The 17,440-nt window shown below is 43.7% G+C and overlaps 2 protein-coding genes across 8 annotated transcripts in view; both read right to left on the bottom strand.

The window, feature by feature from the left end:
• Positions 1–4,882, bottom strand: part of ZNF512 (zinc finger protein 512) — a 39,409-nt gene extending 34,527 nt beyond the window's left edge. For 3 of the 7 annotated variants that reach the window (XR_001886528.1, XR_001886527.1, XR_001886529.1), the window contains exons 1-2: positions 4,544–4,882; positions 3,967–4,025 (exon numbers count right to left, since the gene is read on the bottom strand). Coding sequence is in view for 2 of the 7 variants with exons in the window: in XM_017876983.1 (XP_017732472.1) it covers positions 3,967–4,025; positions 4,544–4,573 (89 nt within the window). In the remaining 5 variants the exon portion in view is untranslated. The remainder of the gene's footprint in view (positions 1–3,966; positions 4,026–4,543) is intronic. The other 4 variants (XM_017876985.1, XM_017876986.1, XM_017876983.1 and 1 more) reach the window with 3 other exon arrangements.
• Positions 4,883–4,968: 86 nt separating this feature from the next.
• SPATA31H1 (SPATA31 subfamily H member 1) lies at positions 4,969–11,318 on the bottom strand. The gene has a single exon (XM_017876982.1). The coding sequence runs from the start codon at positions 11,229–11,231 to the stop codon at positions 5,163–5,165; it is 6,069 nt and encodes a 2,022-aa protein (XP_017732471.1). The 5' UTR covers positions 11,232–11,318; the 3' UTR covers positions 4,969–5,162.
• Positions 11,319–17,440: the final 6,122 nt, after the last annotated feature.

Genomic DNA, 17,440 nt, shown 5'->3' with positions numbered 1-17,440 from the left:
GCAGGAGAATCAATTGAACCCAGGAGGCAAAGGGTTCGGTGAGCCGAGATCAGGCCACTGCACTCCAGGCTAGGTGACAGAGGGAGACCCTGTCTCAAAAAAAAAAAAAAAAAGAAAAACACAAAAACCCACGAATTAAACCCACAGTGAAACACCACTATACATCCATTAAATTAGCTAAAATTGAAAAGACTGACTCTCATACATTGCTGGTAGGAATGCAAAATAATACCACTTTGGAAAGCAGGTAGTATCTTAAAAAGCTAAACATACTCCTGCCATATGAATCAACTAACTTATGATGGTAAATACCACCTTAGATATTTATCCAAAGAAATGAAAGCATTTGTCCACACAAGACTTGTACATGAGGCCGGGCGCGGTGGCTCAAGCCTGTAATCCCAGCACTTTGGGAGGCCGAGACGGGCGGATCACGAGGTCAGGAGATCGAGACCATCCTGGCTAACACGGTGAAACCCCGTCTCTACTAAAATACAAAACTAGCCGGGCGAGGTGGCGGGCGCCTGTAGTCCCAGCTACTCGGGAGGCTGAGGCAGGAGAATGGCGTGAACCCGGCAGGCGGAGCTTGCAGTGAGCTGAGATCTGGCCACTGCACTCCAGTCCGGGCGACAGAGCGAGACTCCGCCTCAAAAAAAAAAAAAAAAAAGACTTGTACATGAATGTTCACAGCAGCCTTATTGTTTGACACCCTAAAACTGAAAATAACTCAAATGTCCATCAAGGTAGATGGCTAAACAAATTATGGTACCCATAATGGAATTCTACTCACCAATAAAAACTATTTTTCATCTCAAAATCATTATTCTGAGTGAAAGAAATCATGAAAAAAATGAGAACATACTGTGTGACTTCACTTATATAAAATCCTAGAATATGCAAACCACTGTACAGTGGTGCCTGTGGACAGGAGTGGAGGAAGAATGGCAAAGAGACATGAACAAACTTTTGAGAGAGATGAAAACGTTTATCATCTTGATTGTGGCAATGGTTTCATGGGTACAGACATAGGTCAAAGCTGACCATGGTGTACGCTTTAAATATGTGCAGTCTTTTGTACTCTAATTATACCTCAATAAAGGTATTTTTAAAATTTAATGGATTGGCAGCCCTCTAAGGCCAAAACCTACCATCCCAAACAATGCTAGAAAGACTTGATGGGGCAGGCACAGTGGTTCATGCCTGTAATCCTAGCACTTTGGGAGGCCAAGGTGGGCAAACTGCCTGAGCTCAGGAGTTCAAGACCAGTCTGGGCAACACGGTGAAACCCGTCTCTACTAAAAAAACAAAAACTTAGCCGGGTGCAGTGGTGTGTGCATGTAATCCCAGCTACTCGGGAGGCCAAGGCAGGAGAATTGCTTGAACCCGGGAGGCGGAGGTTATGGTGAGCCGAGATCATGCCACTGCACTCCAGCCTAGGAGACAGAGCAAGACTCCATCTCCAACAACAACAAAAATACCTGAAGGTACCAACAGGCCATTAAGAGCCAAGTCCCATGTAACAACTCTTAGGAAACTCTCCATGTAGGAATTTCTTACTATCAGTGTAGGACTCAGAAATACAGTACCCATATACCTTCTTATGAATAAGCAAAAGCATACCGAAAAGTCAATAGTTCATATGATCATCATAATTGACTCTTGGAGATTAAGTCAAGGTGGTTAGGGAATCCTTCCTTCAGGTCTCATGTTTTATTTTTAAAGGACTCAACAAAAACAATTCTCAAGTATTTCACAATATCTACCCATCAACCCCACGACATTTGATTATTTGTAAAAAACCAGATTAAGCTCAAACTTCCCTTTCCATACATATAACAAGAAAAAGTTTTGTTGTGATACAATGACTACCATAATTGTATTTATTTTATAATTTGTTGTCACCAGTGTGGCAACTCTTAGCTTCTGATCACAAACATAAAAAGTTTAGCCTATTTTCAACTCCTTTCTGATCTAGCAAAAATTTTTAAAAGCCCCTAGCTCATTCTTCTACGTGCAAATATTTAGATTTCATTAGAAAAGTACTTTAGTTCATCTTGTTATTCTTTGTAAACTTATTTAATTCTACCCAGTCTTTAAAAGCTGGTGTTCTCCATGCTCTACTCTTCTCTGGTCTCACTTCTCACCATTGACTCTCAAATGCCACAATCTCCTAGGAAGCTAGTTAAAAATAAAGATTTCCACGCCCTAAACCCAATGATTCCAAATCTGGTTAATGCACAGGGACTTAATAATCTTATTTTTTTAACAATTATCTCTAGGTGACCAAGGTACATACTGAGAAACATCGCTCTAACCACTTTAACTTAGAAGAGCCCATTAAAACTCTCAGCTTGTGGAGGAAAACATCATGTTTCCAATTATTTTTTACAGCTGATGATTCCCAACTCTGTATTTCAGACCAGCTGTTCATCTGAGGTCCAAACCTATTTGATTTTGTTCCAAATGTTGCTCCTCATTCAGAAATTCCTAGTTCTGTGAATTACACCAAAATTCACCTGATGGCCAAAGCCAGAAACCCATAGACATCCTATCTTCCTTCTCTTACTTATCATCACAACCTGTATACTCCCTATACATTGTTCCCTATGTATTCCCTATGTATTGTTCCCACCACAGGCTCCATGTTCTTTATTAATCTCTTAGGCTATCATAATAACCTCTGAACCAGTTTCCCAGTACCCTTCCAAATCCATCCTTCATAATGCTGCCAGAATGGCCTAAGACCAATTATCTGGCTATGTCATTCCCTCATTATCTTTTCCAGGATAAAATCCAAACACTTTAGCATGCCATAACAGGTCCTTCATGGTCTAGCCCCTACTAACCTCTCTAAACACTCTCCCTGCAATCCCTCATCCTCCATCCCAGTCACACAGAACTACTTACTATCCCATTAACTTTTTCCACACGTTCACATACTGTTCTCTGTTCTGAAAAACCTTTCTCCTTCTCACTAACTGTATGATTCCTCAACTTTCAAGTTTCTACTTAGGAGTGACCTGCTCTGATAATCCTTCCCTTCCAAACTATCACTCCCTTTCCCCAAAGGCTAAATTAAATTCCCATTTAAAAATATTTACTTATTACAATGAACTGTGTTGATCTACTTGCCTATCTCCCCTTCTAGACTGCTAGTTGTTTTTCATGCCTGTATACCTAACCTACTACAGAACTGACACAGAGTAAACATGTAGTAAATGTCACCTGAATGAATGAATCCATTTAATGTCTAGTTAACAAGAATGTTTTTTTTTGTATTAACCATGGAAAAACTAAGCACCTTCAGGGTACTAAATAACAAACCAGTCTTACAGCCAAGTAGTTTAAAAATACAAAGATTTCTTACGGCCATTTTTTTTTTAATCATCCATCCCAAGTTCATCACTGTATTTACGTGCACGAATTTGATGTCTGGAGAAATACGGAATTACCACTGAGTCACTGGTTCCATTTTTATTATAATTTGTACTCTTTTTTCTGCAAGCTAGGTTTTTCTCCCACACACCAGACTTAGACCTACACCGTCCAATCCGATAGCCACTAGCTACAGGTGGCTATTTAAAGTTAGTTAAAATTAAATAAAATTTAAAGTTCAATCCCTCAGTCGCACTAGCCACATTTCAAGCGCTCAAAAGCTGTACAGGGCTAGTAGTTATGATACTAGACAGTGAAGATACAGAACATTTTCGTCACAAGAAGTTCTACTGGACAGCGCTGGCCACAAAATCACAAAAGAACCTTACAAACCTAACTTACTTAGCAAATAAAATTTAAAATTCAGTCCCTCATTTGCACTAGCCACATTTCAACTACTCAAAATCCACACAGGGTTAGTGGCTATGATACTGGACAATGCAGATACAGAACATTTTCATCACAGGAAGAAGTTCTACTGGACAGCGCTGGCGACACAATCATAAAAGGACCTTAGAAAACCTCACTTACTTCTTAGCTCCCACGATCCTCGTGCTCCTCTGCTGCTTAAAGGTTGTGGGTCCCGAAGTCTAGCAAATCACAAGCACACGAGTGAGTGCTAGGGACCTCTGAACCTCGACCACAAAAAGACGAATTCCCCTATGCCCAGAAGAAATGAAGCTCTCCCGGGGCAACCACCTCAAACACAAGAAGGCAACACCTTTTAGGAAAAATATGCTGTCCTATCTTCCAGCAGTGCAAAGGCGGGTAACAATACCAGAGCCTTCGTCTTCCCCCATTCTCAAAGCCCTGTCCCAGGCTCTAAAAGGGAGGCCAAAAGAAAAGACAACGGATATGAGAGACATTGGGGATGTAAAAGGAATAGAAACTAATGGCAATGTGGCGAGGAATTAAATTCAAGGAGGTGGGGTACAGGCAGCAGAACGTGGGTAAAGAAAAAGGGGACAGGTGATCTGATCTAGAAGGGTGGGGCCTACGATGGCCACTGATAAAACCAACTCTGAGCATGGGACAAAAGCGAGGGACCGCGTGTTCCGGGCTCGACAGCGCTACCTCTAAAGCATAACGGTCAAACCAAGAAACTCACGGCGGGTACAGCACCGAGTCTGGAAGACATCACTCCCTCTCCACGCCTAACAATTTCACCCAAGGGCTCCGGCCAGACCAACGCCACTTCCGCTCTCCTCGCCTCTCCCGGATGTGGGTTCGGCTCCGCCTAGCCCTCTTCTGAACTTCTACTTCCGCCTAGCAGCTTCCGAGGGGGCTGCGGCCGGAGCGAGTCACGTGACGAGTCACCCTCCGATTCCTCTGAGACCCCGCCCCACTGGGATTGCGACGCGGGACCCGGGAACTTATGGGTGGGGTCTGGAGCGAAGGGGCGGAGCTTGGAGCCTCGACCGGGCCTCAAAACCCCTGGCTCTCGTTCCGAACCTTTGCACAACTCCTCGTGTCCTTCCAGCCTGCCTTCCCCACCCACCAGCCCAGTGGTCTCAGTCCAGATGCACAGGGAGATCATGTACTGCCCCTTTATTGATCTTAGAGAAATTACAGACCCATTCTCACACGCCTCCCCCCGGTAGAGAGACATGGAAGCCTTTCCACGCTGGGGGCGCAGGTATTGGAGGCAGTGGCTGAGTAGGAAAGAAGCCTGGAAAGGGCAGCACGATGAAGACTTAGGACAATGAATAATAGGGGCGGGCCTCGCCTCATGGAGTAGCTTCAGGCCTCCACACTTGTCCTGCTTTGGGATTTTTATGTGTGGTCCCGAGGAGACTTGTTTGATTCTTGAAATCTCTAGACAAACTATGGCTGGGCCTCTCCCCAGGGGAACTGTACTTGAGTCCCTCCTTAAGGGGACTACGTCGGCTCCTCTCAGAGGGACTGCGATGGTTCCTCCCAGAGGGCCTCCCTGGCCTCATCTCAGAGGGACTGTGACGGGTTCTCTCACAGGAACTGCGATGGCTCCTCTCAGAGGGACTGTGACAGGTTTTCCCAGAGGAACTGTGTCCTCTCCTCTCAAAGGGATTGCAACGGCTTCTTTCCGAGGGACTGAGGTGGCTCTTCTCTGAGGGACTGTGACTTCTCTCAGAAATCCTACGATGGCTCCTCTCAAAGGACCTGTGAGATCTCCTCTCAGAGGGACTGCGATGGCTCCTCTCCGAGAGACTGTGACGGCTTCTCTCCAAGGGACTGCGATGGCTTCTCTCAGAGGAACTGCGATGTCTTCTCTCAGAGGGACTGCGATGTCTTCTCTCAGAGGGACTGCGATGTCTTCTCTCTGAGGGACTGTGATATCTTCTCTGAGAGGGACCATGATGGCTCCTCTGAAAGGGACTGTGATGGCTTCTCTCAGAGGGACTGTGATGTCTTCTCTCAGAGGGACTGCGATGTCTTCTCTCAGAGGGACTGCTACGGCTTCTTTCTGAGGGACTATGATACCTTCTCTGAGAGGGACCACGATGGTTCCTCTGAGAGGGACTGCGATGTCTTCTCTCAGAGGGACTGCGATGGCTCCTCTGAGAGGGACTGCGAGGGCCCCTTTCAGAGAGACTGTGACATCTCCTCTCGGAGGGACTGCAGTGATTCCTCCGAGACAGACTGCGACGGCTTCTCTCAGAGGGACTGGAATGGTTTTTCCGAGAGGGACTACGGTGGCTCCTCTGAGAGGGACTGTGTTGTCTTCTCTCCGAGGGACTGTGACGTCTTCTCTCCAAGGGACTGCATTGGCTTCTCTCAGAGGGACTGCGATGGTTTCTCCAAGAGGGGTTATGACGGGTTCTCTCGGAAGGACTGCGTGGGGTTCTCTCCTTATAGAAGCTGGGGTGGTTGTGCTCCTTGTGTGTGAGTTTCTCTTTAAGGTGTCGGTGCCAGGTTCTCTTCACAGGGGAACCAGGTAGGATTCTTCCTCGGGCCTGAACTCTGGTTCCTGGTGTGGACAAGTTCTTAGACTCCTGGCTGGAGGTTTCATTTCTATAGAAGTTTTTCTTTGATCTGCTACTATTGTCCTTTTGAACACTTCCCAGAGGCTGCCCCACTGAGGCAGTTTGGAAAGCAATACCACTTTGGGAATCTGTAGGCTTGGGCAGTCGAAGAGGTCTGGGTTGGAAAGAGTGAGCTCTTCTTGGCTGTTGAGCTGATCTGCATTGGCCCGTTCCTCCCCACAATATGTCCTCCTGCTTAATGGTTGAGCCTGCTGGTGTTAGCTTGTCAGCTGACCTCTTGTCTCTTTTGATACTGCTTGGTAAGCAATAGTCCCTGGTGTTTTGTTTTGGATAATAGTTTTTGCTTGCCCACAAGTTGTCTGGCCTTGTCCTGTCCACAGGCTTCCGCCCAACAAAAGCTATAACTCTGTGTGCTGTTTGGAATGCCCGCTTTAGGCTCTGAAAAAGCAGTTGCATGAACTTGGGCAGGGAAGGTTTCTTAGGTTGTCTTTTTAAAGAGGCAGTACTTGTCTGAGTTGCTCCAATCCTCTTCCTTCTTAAATGGGCTGGTAATTCCCTAGAGGGACTCTCTATTGTGGTTCTACTGTTTTTGTAGAACTTTCTGTGTTTTCTAAGTCCCTTGGTGATTCTCTTCATTGGATATTTTGAATCAGAGGTCTTTTTGGTTCTCACTTTAGCCCGTTTTTCATTCTGAGTGCTTTCAGAGTCACTCTCTGGTAGGTTGTGAACGTGAGTGAATTCATAGTGCCCAGGTGCTCTAATTTTTGTCTTTTCTACTAGGTCAGGGCTGCTGCGTTGTCCTCGCCTGATGTAGAATTGTACAGGGGCAGGGGACTGGGAAGGCCCAGACTGCAAATCTATTGTGGAAGTAGGACTCTTGGAAGCTTGAGTATAGATTTTAGCTTTCCTTCGTGATGGTGATATAGGGCTTCTCTGTATGATGGGTCTATCTCTTTCACGATACTTTGAGATTTGGGGTCTTTTCCCAATTCGCAGTCTAAAGCCAAGATGCAACCGAATCTCACCATGGCCTTCAGGAGTGCGTACAAGATGGAGCTGTGGATAGATAAGAAGATAAGGCCCCGAAGTGGTCTGTAATTTATGATGGCAGTTAAGTCCTGAACATCGGCCACACTGTAGGCAGATAGGGTATTTTAGGACTAGACCTGAAGCTAGAGGTGGAGGCACATCGGGGGGTATTTGACTCCTTAAGAGTTTTGCTGCTATTTTTAGCTGCAGGTCTTGTAGCAGCTGGAACTGTTCTGAGAAGTCAGTCTTAGCCTGGGAAAGATAACTTGGCTTGAGGGAGTGTTGGGACTCAGAAATCCTTGTCTGGGAATCACTCTGTGAGTCCTCACTTTCTTCCATTGGAACAAGATCTTCTCTATCATAAAATATGCTGAGGGAAGACTCTGACTTTACCAGGACAGGAAGCTGGCCCGCTGCACATGAGACAGGCATATGCTGAATGACTTCTTGGGATATACCACTGAACCTTGAGTTTGTCTTTTTTATTCCCACTCTAGTCCCAGAATATTGCTGTATTATGGAAGATGTGGAGCCACGTGTCCATATCCTTAAGGCCATTCTTTTCTTATGACCATGATAAAAAGTATGTCTCTGAATGTAGTTTTTGACCACGGAAGGCTGAGAAATAGTAACTGGACCCTTCTCTGGCAGGCTCTGAGAAGCTTCCATCAGTTCAGCTGGAATCCCAAATAAATTCTGAATAGATTGACAGGTATCTGCAGTGGCTCTTTCTGCTAAAGATGTTTCAGAACGAAGCTTCCTTTCCATAGTGGTCCCTAAAATATTACCCAGCATTAGCATAGTGGAGAGATATTTTCTTGGTAGTCGCTGCCTCCAGGCATGACTCTCCCAGACATTGTGTTGTCTACCCAGGAAAGACTTGATGAGACCTTTTTGAACCCCTGATTCTGCCCGGAATGTCCTAGATAGTGATCTCCAGCTTTGTAGTAGATGTCTCTGAAGTGAGTTCTCTAGCTCCTCCATTTGCTTCCTTTTAGTTGTCTCTTTAGATATGACATCCACTCCTGGAATCTCAGGACATGGGTTTTCCACAGTGTTAGCTGTCTTATCAGAGCTTTGATTATGAAGGGCCAAGGGAAGAATTAAAGATTGTATCATAGTAGGGTCTATATGGGTCTCTTCAGGCTGCAAAATATCTGTCCCAGGGTTTTTTATATCCAAAGCTCTGGATACTTCCTGTATCCCAGAATCCCAAAGTCCTCCTAATTCAGATGCTGTTCTGACAGAGCTTGAAATGAGTGTGGTTGAAGAGCTTTGTAGGAACCTAGAGAAGTCAGTCCCTACTTGTAACTCTTCTGATGTTAACTTCTCACAGTCCCTATTCTGACACACCTGTCCTAGATTCAAATCCTCAGTTTCCATAACTTTAGGAGGCTCTGTTTTTATCACTGTAGATTTCACAGCCTGAAGCCCTTGTTTATGAGTCAATATCGTATGTTTCTCAAATGGAGATGTTTGCGGTGAGGTTAATTCTTCAGATTTCACTTGAATACGTGGCCTTGGAGTTAATTCTGCAGGTACTATCAGTTCTTGAAGATGTGGCCTTGGAAGTAAATCCACACAATTTATTGCTTCAATTCCTGATTCTAGGGCTACTCCTATTGGTTCTACAACCTGAGGAATTGGTCCTGGTGCTAATTCCTCAGATTTTACGATTTGAAGGGATGGCCCTGGGATTAGCATAGTTTTTACAATTTGAAACCCTGTCAACTCCATTGTTTCCAAAATCTGGTGTTTTGGCTTTATGATTAATTTCGTAGATTTCACATCTTGCAAACATGGCCCTGAGTGGTGCTCCGAAGTTCTCACATGTTGCAGTTTTGGAGTCAACTCAATATATTCTACCATTTGAGGGGTTGGCCTTGGTATTGTCACAGACTTTACAATTTGAAATGGTGGTCCAGGGGTCACTTTCACAGATTGAACAACTTTTGGGACATCTACGAGGATTACCTCTTCAGACTGAGCAACTTGAAGCTGTGTCCTTGCAGATTCTGTGCCTTGATCTAGTGGCTCTGGACTAATCCTCACAAATTCTACAATTCTACCCAGTGGTCCTGGGGTTTTCCCTGGAGATTTCATACTTTGATTCTTTGACTTTGTTAGCCCCATTGATACTTCCCTGTGCTGCCGTGCCTTAGAGGTGAGCTCTACAGATTCTTCATGTCCTATAACTTGACTTGTTTGCTTCAGGGGCACCTCTAAAGATTCCTCCCTTTGTAGCCATTGCTTACAGGTCAGATTTACAGATTCTGGGACTTGATGTCCTAACCCTAATATTATCCCTGGAGATACCACATGATGCTGTGGTTTGGGGGTTAATTGCAAAGTTTTCTCTACTTGCACTCCTGACTCAGAAGTCAACTCCACAGATTCAGGAACTCGGTGTCCTAACCCAGGTGTCATCCCTGAAGCAGAATCTTGGACGTGATGTAATGACTTTGGAATCAATACCACAGATTCTTCCCTTTGCAGTCTTTTCTCAGAGATCGCCTCCACACGTTCTAAGTTTTGAGTACAGAGCCTTGGGGATCTCTCTGCAAATCCAGTGGCTTGACTTGCTGGCTTTGGGGTCATTCCAAAGAATTCATTTGCATGTATCCTTGCCTCAGTGGTCAACCTCATAGCCTCTGTAAAGTAATGCTTGAGTTCCGGAGTAATCCCTTCATATTCCACAGTTTGCTGCAGTGGCTTCATATATAACTCCCCCAAATCCTTGACTCGGGCCTGTGGCCGAGAGAGCAATTCCATAGTTTCTAGGATTTGGTAGCTTTTCTCTGGAGTTAATCCTAAGAATTTTGAGCCTTGATCCCTTACCATTGGAGTCAGATCAACAAATTTTGGTACCTGAAGATCTGGCTGCAGCAGCATCCCTAAGGATTCAATGGCTCTACCTGTTATCTTTGGGGTCAACCCCACAGATTTCTCTACAGTATCTATGCCTTTATGTGCCAATCCTTGTACTATTTCTGAAGATTCTGTGGCGTGATAAATTGGTATTGAAATCAAATTTGCAGATTTAGGGACTTGATACATTGGCTGTGGGATCATCTCTGCATATTTTGTAAACTGATGCCCTGGTCTAGGGATTATTTCAGAGGATTCCATGATTTGATAATTTGTTTTTGGAGTTTGCTCCCCATATTTCACTCTTTGAAGCAGTGACCCTGGTGCTAATTCCACAGATTTTATAGCTTCCTGCAGAGACACTGAAGATAATTTCACATGTTTTATGCTTTGCGACTTTGGCTCTAGAGTAAACTCCAAAGATTTCACACCTTGTTGCTGTGATTCTGGAGACAAATTTGAAAATCTGACACTAGTCAACAGTGGTCCTGATGGGAACTTCCTAGTTGACTCTGGTGCCAACATCATTGATTCATGATCTTGCCATCCTGAAGTCAACTCTTGATAATTTATACCTTGCTGTTGGGTCCCTGGTGTCAGCTCCATAGGTTTTACATCTTGAAAACATGGCTGTGATGCAAAGGCCGCAGATTTAACACATTGTGACCCAAAGCATGATGTCAACCCTGAAGAATTTACACTTTGAGGTTGTGGCCATAGAGTTGACTTCACAGATTTCACATCTTGAGAACATGGCTCTGGTACAAATACCACAGATCTCATACTATGCTGCCTGAGGTGTGAATGCAACTCCTCAGAATTCATACCTTGAGGATACAGTTCTGGTTTTAACTCCACAGATGTCACTTTTTGAAAACATGGCTCTAATGTAAATACCTCATATTTTATGTCCGGCAGCTCAGAGGCTGAAATCATTTTTGCAGAATTTGCATCATAAAGCAATGGCTGTTTATTTATCTCCACGGACTTTACATCGTTAAGCAGTGGCTCTGGTAAAATACCATGGATTTCATACTTTTCTGAGGACCCAAAGTGAACACAGGTTGCACAATTTGCTGTGAGCCAAGGTGCTTCTCCAAAAATTGGACTCCTTGAAACTTGGTTCCTGGAGTTAACTCAGAAGATTTCTTACCTTGCAAGTGTGGTCCAGGATTGAACAGAATAGATTTTGTACTTTGAGATTCTGACCCAGGGTTCAGTTCAGAGGGTTTCATGCTTTGTATCTGTTGCCCTGGATTAAAGTTGATAGAATTTATGCATTGAAATTTTGACTCTGAATTCAACTCAGAAGAATTCATACCTTGCAGCTGTGGGCCAGAGTTGAACTCTTTTGGTGTTATATCTTGGAATTTTGTCCCTGGAGTCAGTTCATATTTTACATCTTGTAAATGTTGCACAGAGTTGAACACAACAGATTTTATACCTTGAAGCTCTGGCCCTGGATGCAACTCAGAAGATTTCATAACTTGAAATTTTGTCCCTGATTTTACACCTTGCAAGTGTGGCTCAAGTTTGTACTCCATAGAATTTATACATTGTAATTTTAGCCCTGGATTCAACTCAGAAGAATTCACATACTGCACCTGTGGCCCAGGGTTACAGTCCATAGGTGCTGCACACAGAAACTTTGACCCTGGAGTCAATTCAGATTTTAAACCTTGCAAATGTGGTATAGGGTTGAATATCATAGGTATCTCACTTTGAATTTCTGTCCCTGGGTTCAATTCAGAACAATTCATACCTTGAAGTTTTGAAACTGGAGTTAATTCAGGCGATTTCATACCTTGTAAATATAGCTCTGGGTTGCACCCAATAGAATTTACACACTGAGCTTGTGACTGTGGAATGAATGCAGAATTCATACCTTGCAAATGTGGCCCTGGGCTGCACCCAGTACGATTTACACACGGAAGTGGTGGCTCTGGAATGGATGCAGAAGAATTCACGCCTCGCAAATTTGACCCAGGGTTGCACCCACTAGAATTTACACATTGAAGTTTGGGACCTAGAGTGGATGCAGAATAATTCACACTTTGTGGATGTGGCCCAGAATTATACTCAATAGAATTTACACACTGAAGTGGTGGCTCTGGAATAGATGCAGAAGAATTCACACCTCGCAAATTTGGCCCAGGGATGCACCCATTAGAACTTATACACTGAAGTTTAGGTGCTAGAATGAATGCGGAATTTACACCTTGCAAAGGTAGCCCAGGGTTGCTCCCAGTAGAATTTACACACTGAAGTGGTGGCTCTGGAATGGATACAGAAGAATTCACATCTTGCAAACATGGTCCAAGGCAGAACACCTTAGATTTTATACCTTGAAGCTCAGGCCCAGGAGTCAACTTGGCACATTTTAATCCTTGCAACTGTGGTCCAGGGTTGAAATCTAAAGATTGTGTACCTTGAAGCCTTGTTCCTAGGCACAACTCAGAAGATTTCACACCCTGCAACTGTTGCTGAAGATTGAATTTCATAGATTTTACATCTTGAAGCTTTGTCCCTGTGCATAATTCTGAAGATTTTCTATGTTGCAGATGTGACTCAGGATTGAACACCATAAAGTTCACACTTTGAAGGTCTGGCCATGGATTCAACTTATGAGATTTTTCATCTTGCTGCTGCTTTTCAGCATTGAACTCAGAAGGTGCCACACTTATCTTTGATTCCAAGGCCACCTTAGAGAGTTTTGCAACCTGCAATTCTGGATCATGGTTGCCCTCTGTAGAGTTCACTGTCTGAAGCTCTATCAACCCAGATTTCGTATCTTCCAACTTTGCCCCAGGATTAAATTCTACAGATTTCACACCTTGAAGGTGTATCCCTGGTGTCAACACAGATAATTTTCTATCTTGTAACTGTGAAGTTGAGTTTAACCCCAAAGATGTCCTATCCTGTACCTTTGTACCTAGAGTCAATTCAGAAGATTTCACATCTTGCCGCATTGGCCTAGGCATGAGCACAGATTTCACTTTTTGAAGCTTTGTCACTGGGATCACTTCAGAAGATTTCATACCTTGCAAGTGTGATCCAGAGCTGAACTCCATAGATTTTACATCTTGAAGCTCTGTCCCCATGATTGAGTTAGAATATTTTGTATCTTGCCACTGTGGGCCTGAGTTGAACTCCACAGATTCTCCACCTTGAAGCTTTGTCTCTGGTGTTAACTCAGAAGATGTCACACCTTGTAACTTTGGACCATGGTGGAATTCTACAGATTTTACATCTTGATGGTTTGTTCCCTGAATCAACTCAGAAGATTTTTCACTTTGTGTCTGTTGTCCAGAATTGAAATCCATTGATTTCATACTTTGAAGCCTTGTCCCTGAAGTTACCGCAGAAGATTTTATACCTTGAAAGTGTTGTCCAGAACTGAACTTCATAGATTTTACATCTTGAAGCTTTATACCCATGATCAGATCAGAAGATTTTATATCTTGTAACTGTGGGCCTGATTCCAGCTCTACAGATTTCACACCTGGAAACTTCCTCCCCAGGGTCAAATCAGATTTCTCACTTTGTAACTCTGGACTAGGTTTGAATTCTACCGATTTCACACCCTGAAGCTTTCCCCCTGGAATCACTTCAGAAGATTTCACACTCTGTAAGTGTGGTGCAGAACTGAAATCCACGGATTTAATGTCTTGAAGCTCTGTACCGACGATCAACCTAGAAGATTTCAAATCTTGCAACCATGGGCCTGAGTTGCATTCCATTAATTTCATTTCTTGAAGCTTTGTCTTCAGTATCGACTCAGAAGATTTCACTCCTTGCAACTGTGGCCCAGGTTTGAAGTCTGTAGATTTGACACCCTGAATCTTGGTCTTTGTGGTCAAATCAGAATATGGGATATCTTTCAACTGTGAACTGGGGTTTAACTCTGTAAACTTCATGTCTTGGGACTTTGTCTTAGGGTTCAACTTAGAAGATTTGACACATTGCCATTGTGGCCCAGAGTTGAACTCCTCAGATTTCATACCTGGAAGCTTTGTCTGATGAGCCAATTCAGATGATTTCATGCTTTTCAAATGTAGTAAGAAGTTCAGCGCTACAGTTTTATCACTTTGTAATTGTAGCTCTTGGCTTAATACTCCAGATTTCACCCCTGAAAACTGTGGCTCTTGTGTAAACACTGGAGACTTCACATCTTGCAGCTGTGTTCCTGGGTATGCCTCCATGGGTTTCACTTTGTGCAGCTGTGGTCTTGGGGTCAACTCAGAAGATTTCACATCTTGCGAATGAAGCCCAGGTTTGAATGCCACAGATTTTATATCACACGGCTTTGATGTTGAAATCGGGCCACATGATTTCACACTTCTCAACTGTAGCCCAGATTTCAAATCAATAGGTTCGAGCCCTGGCAACTGATGTTCCTGGAGTGATGTCAAAGGTTGTATACTTTGGAGCTTTGGCCTTGGAATCGACTCAGATGACTTCACATCTCTTAATTGTATTGAAGGTTTCAATTCTACAGTTGTGACAACTCGAGATTGTGAACCACATTTTAGCACAGATCTCACACCTTGGAACTCAGGTCCTGGTATCCACTGCACAGAGCTCATACTTCCAAGCTGTGAGTCTTGGTTTAACTCCACATCTTTTACACTTCGAAGCTGTGGCTCTGAGGTTGACACCAGAATTTTCCCTTTCTGCAACTGTGGTCCTTGGGACATCTTAGGAGTTTTCACACATTGCAACTGTGGCCCAAAGCTAAACTCCACAGATTTTGCACCTTGAAGTTTTGGTCCTAGAGTCAGTTCAGATGATTTTACACCTCCCGACTCTGTGGAGGATTTCAACTCTGCAGGCTTGACACCTCGAGACTGTGAACCAAGATTCAACCCTACAGTTTTTACACCTTGGAACTCAGGTCCTGATATCCACTGCACAGATTTCGCACTTCCAAGCTTTGAGTCTTGGTTTAACTCCACAGTTTTCACACCTTGAAAATATGGCTGTGAGGTCGATGCTGGAATTTTCTCTTTTTGCAGCTGTGGTCCTTGGGACAACTCAGGAGCTTTCACAAAGTGCAATTGTGACCCAAGGTTAAACTCCATAGATGTTGTACTTTGAAGTTTTGGCCCTAGAGTCAGTTGAGATGACTTTACACCTCCTGACTCTATGGAAGATTTCAACTCTCCAGGTTTGACACCTTGAGATTGTGAACCAAGATTTAACCCTATAGTTTTTACACCTTGGAACTCAGGTCCTGGTATCCACTGCACAGATTTCACGCTTCCAAGCTGTGAGTCTTGGTTTAGCTCCACAGTTTTCACACCTTGAAGTTGTGGCTCTGAGGTTGATGCCAGCATTTTCCCTTTTTGCAGCTGTGGTCCTGAAGACAACTCAGAGGTTTTTACACACTGCAACTGTGGCCCACGGTTAAACTCCATAGGTTTTGCACCTTGAAGTTTTGGCTCTAGAACCAATTTAGATGCTATCATATCTCCCAACTGTATGGAAAGTTTCAAGTCTATGGGTTTGACACTTTGAGATTGTGACCCAAGATTTAACCCTACAGATTTTAGACCTTGGAACTCAGGTCTTGTTATCCACTGAACAGATTTCATTCTTCCAAGCTCTAGCTCTTTGTTTAATTCCACAATTTTCACACTTTGAATCTGTGGCTCTACAGTTGAGCCCAGGGGTTTCACTTGGTGCAACTGTGGTCCTGGGGTCAACTTGGGATATTTCATACTTTGCAACTGTGGTTCATGTTTAAACTCTTTAATTTTTACATCTTGCATATTTGATTCTGGAGTCAATTCAGATGATTTTACACCTTTCGACTGTAGGTCAGACTTGAGGTCTACAGATTTTATACCTTCGGATTTTGGCTCTGGAATTAACTCCAAAGACATTACACCTTCTGACTCAGACCCTTTCTTTACTTGCTCAAAATTCACACATTGCTGCTCCTGTGAGTTTACAGATATCTGACCATCCTGTTCAGGCTCAAGGGTTAAATCCACAGGTGCCATCCCTTGAAACTGTTGCTTTAGAACTAAATCCACAGAATTTACTTCTTCAAACTCTTCTCCTCTGGTTACATTCACAAATTTTACTACCGGCCTCTTTTGCCATGGGGTCAACTTTACAGATTTTACACATTGCAGATGTGGATCTTGAGTCTCCTTTATAGATTTTAAACTTCGAAGCTTTAAACATGGAGTAATCTCCCCAAATTTCATGTGGGACTGCATTTGTGGGACTGAAGTCAGTTCTTCAGGTTTCACGCTTTGTAGCTGAGGCCCTTGAAGCATTGGCCCTGGTACAAAAGCCATAGACTTCTCACCTTGCATCTTTAGCCCGAGTTTTAATTTTCCAGTTTTCATATCTTGCAGCTGTGTACCTAGGATCAAATCCTCAGTTTTTAAATCTTGAATTGTTGAACATGGAGTCAACTTCACAGATTTTACACCTTGAAGCTCGGAATCAGGGGTGAATTCCACAGATTTGACATCTTCTGTCTGTGACCCTAAGGTTGTCGCCACAGATTTCCCACCTTCCAGCTGTGGACTTGGAATTATCTCCATAGATTTTATGCTTTCCAGGCATGGTCCTGGAGTTAAGGTCACAGATTTCATATCTTCCAACTGTGATCCTGAGGTCAGCAACTCAGATTGAAGCTTTGAGCCTGGGGTTACCTCCTCAAGTGTTACACCTCCTGCCTGTGGCTCTGGGGTTAACGTCATATATTTGACATCATCCAATTCTGGCTCTGGTGTTAACTGCATAGTTTTCACATCTCCCAAATGTGGCCCTGGGATTAATTCCGCAGATTTCATATCTTCTAGCAGTGGCTCTGGGGTTAGCTTTTCAGATTTGAAATCTTTAAGTTTTAAGATTGGGCTCCACTCCACAGGATTTACGTCTTGTAACTGTGGTCTTTGCATCAATTCAGAAGATTTCATGCTTTGTAACTGTGGTTGTCTGGTCAATTCAGAATGATTTACACTGGGCAACTGTGGCCCAGGAGTCCACTCCATGGATTCTGCATCTGGCATTTGTGGCTCTGAGACTAATTTATAGGAAACTTCAGCTTCAAGGCTTGGTTCTCGGTTGCCTGCTACATATTTTACACCTTGAAACAGTGGCTCTGATACTAACAACCCAGGCTT

Source organism: Rhinopithecus bieti, unplaced genomic scaffold (assembly GCF_001698545.2).
Source record: "Rhinopithecus bieti isolate Rb0 unplaced genomic scaffold, ASM169854v2 scaffold_7681, whole genome shotgun sequence".
NCBI classification, from domain to species: domain Eukaryota; kingdom Metazoa; phylum Chordata; class Mammalia; order Primates; family Cercopithecidae; genus Rhinopithecus; species Rhinopithecus bieti.
This window is presented reverse-complemented; position numbering and strand designations above follow the sequence as displayed.

Coding starts and splice junctions, on each gene's coding strand:
- SPATA31H1 (XM_017876982.1), bottom strand. CDS start 11,231: ATGATTTCAGCCTCTGAGCTGCCGGACATAAAATATGAGGTATTTACA.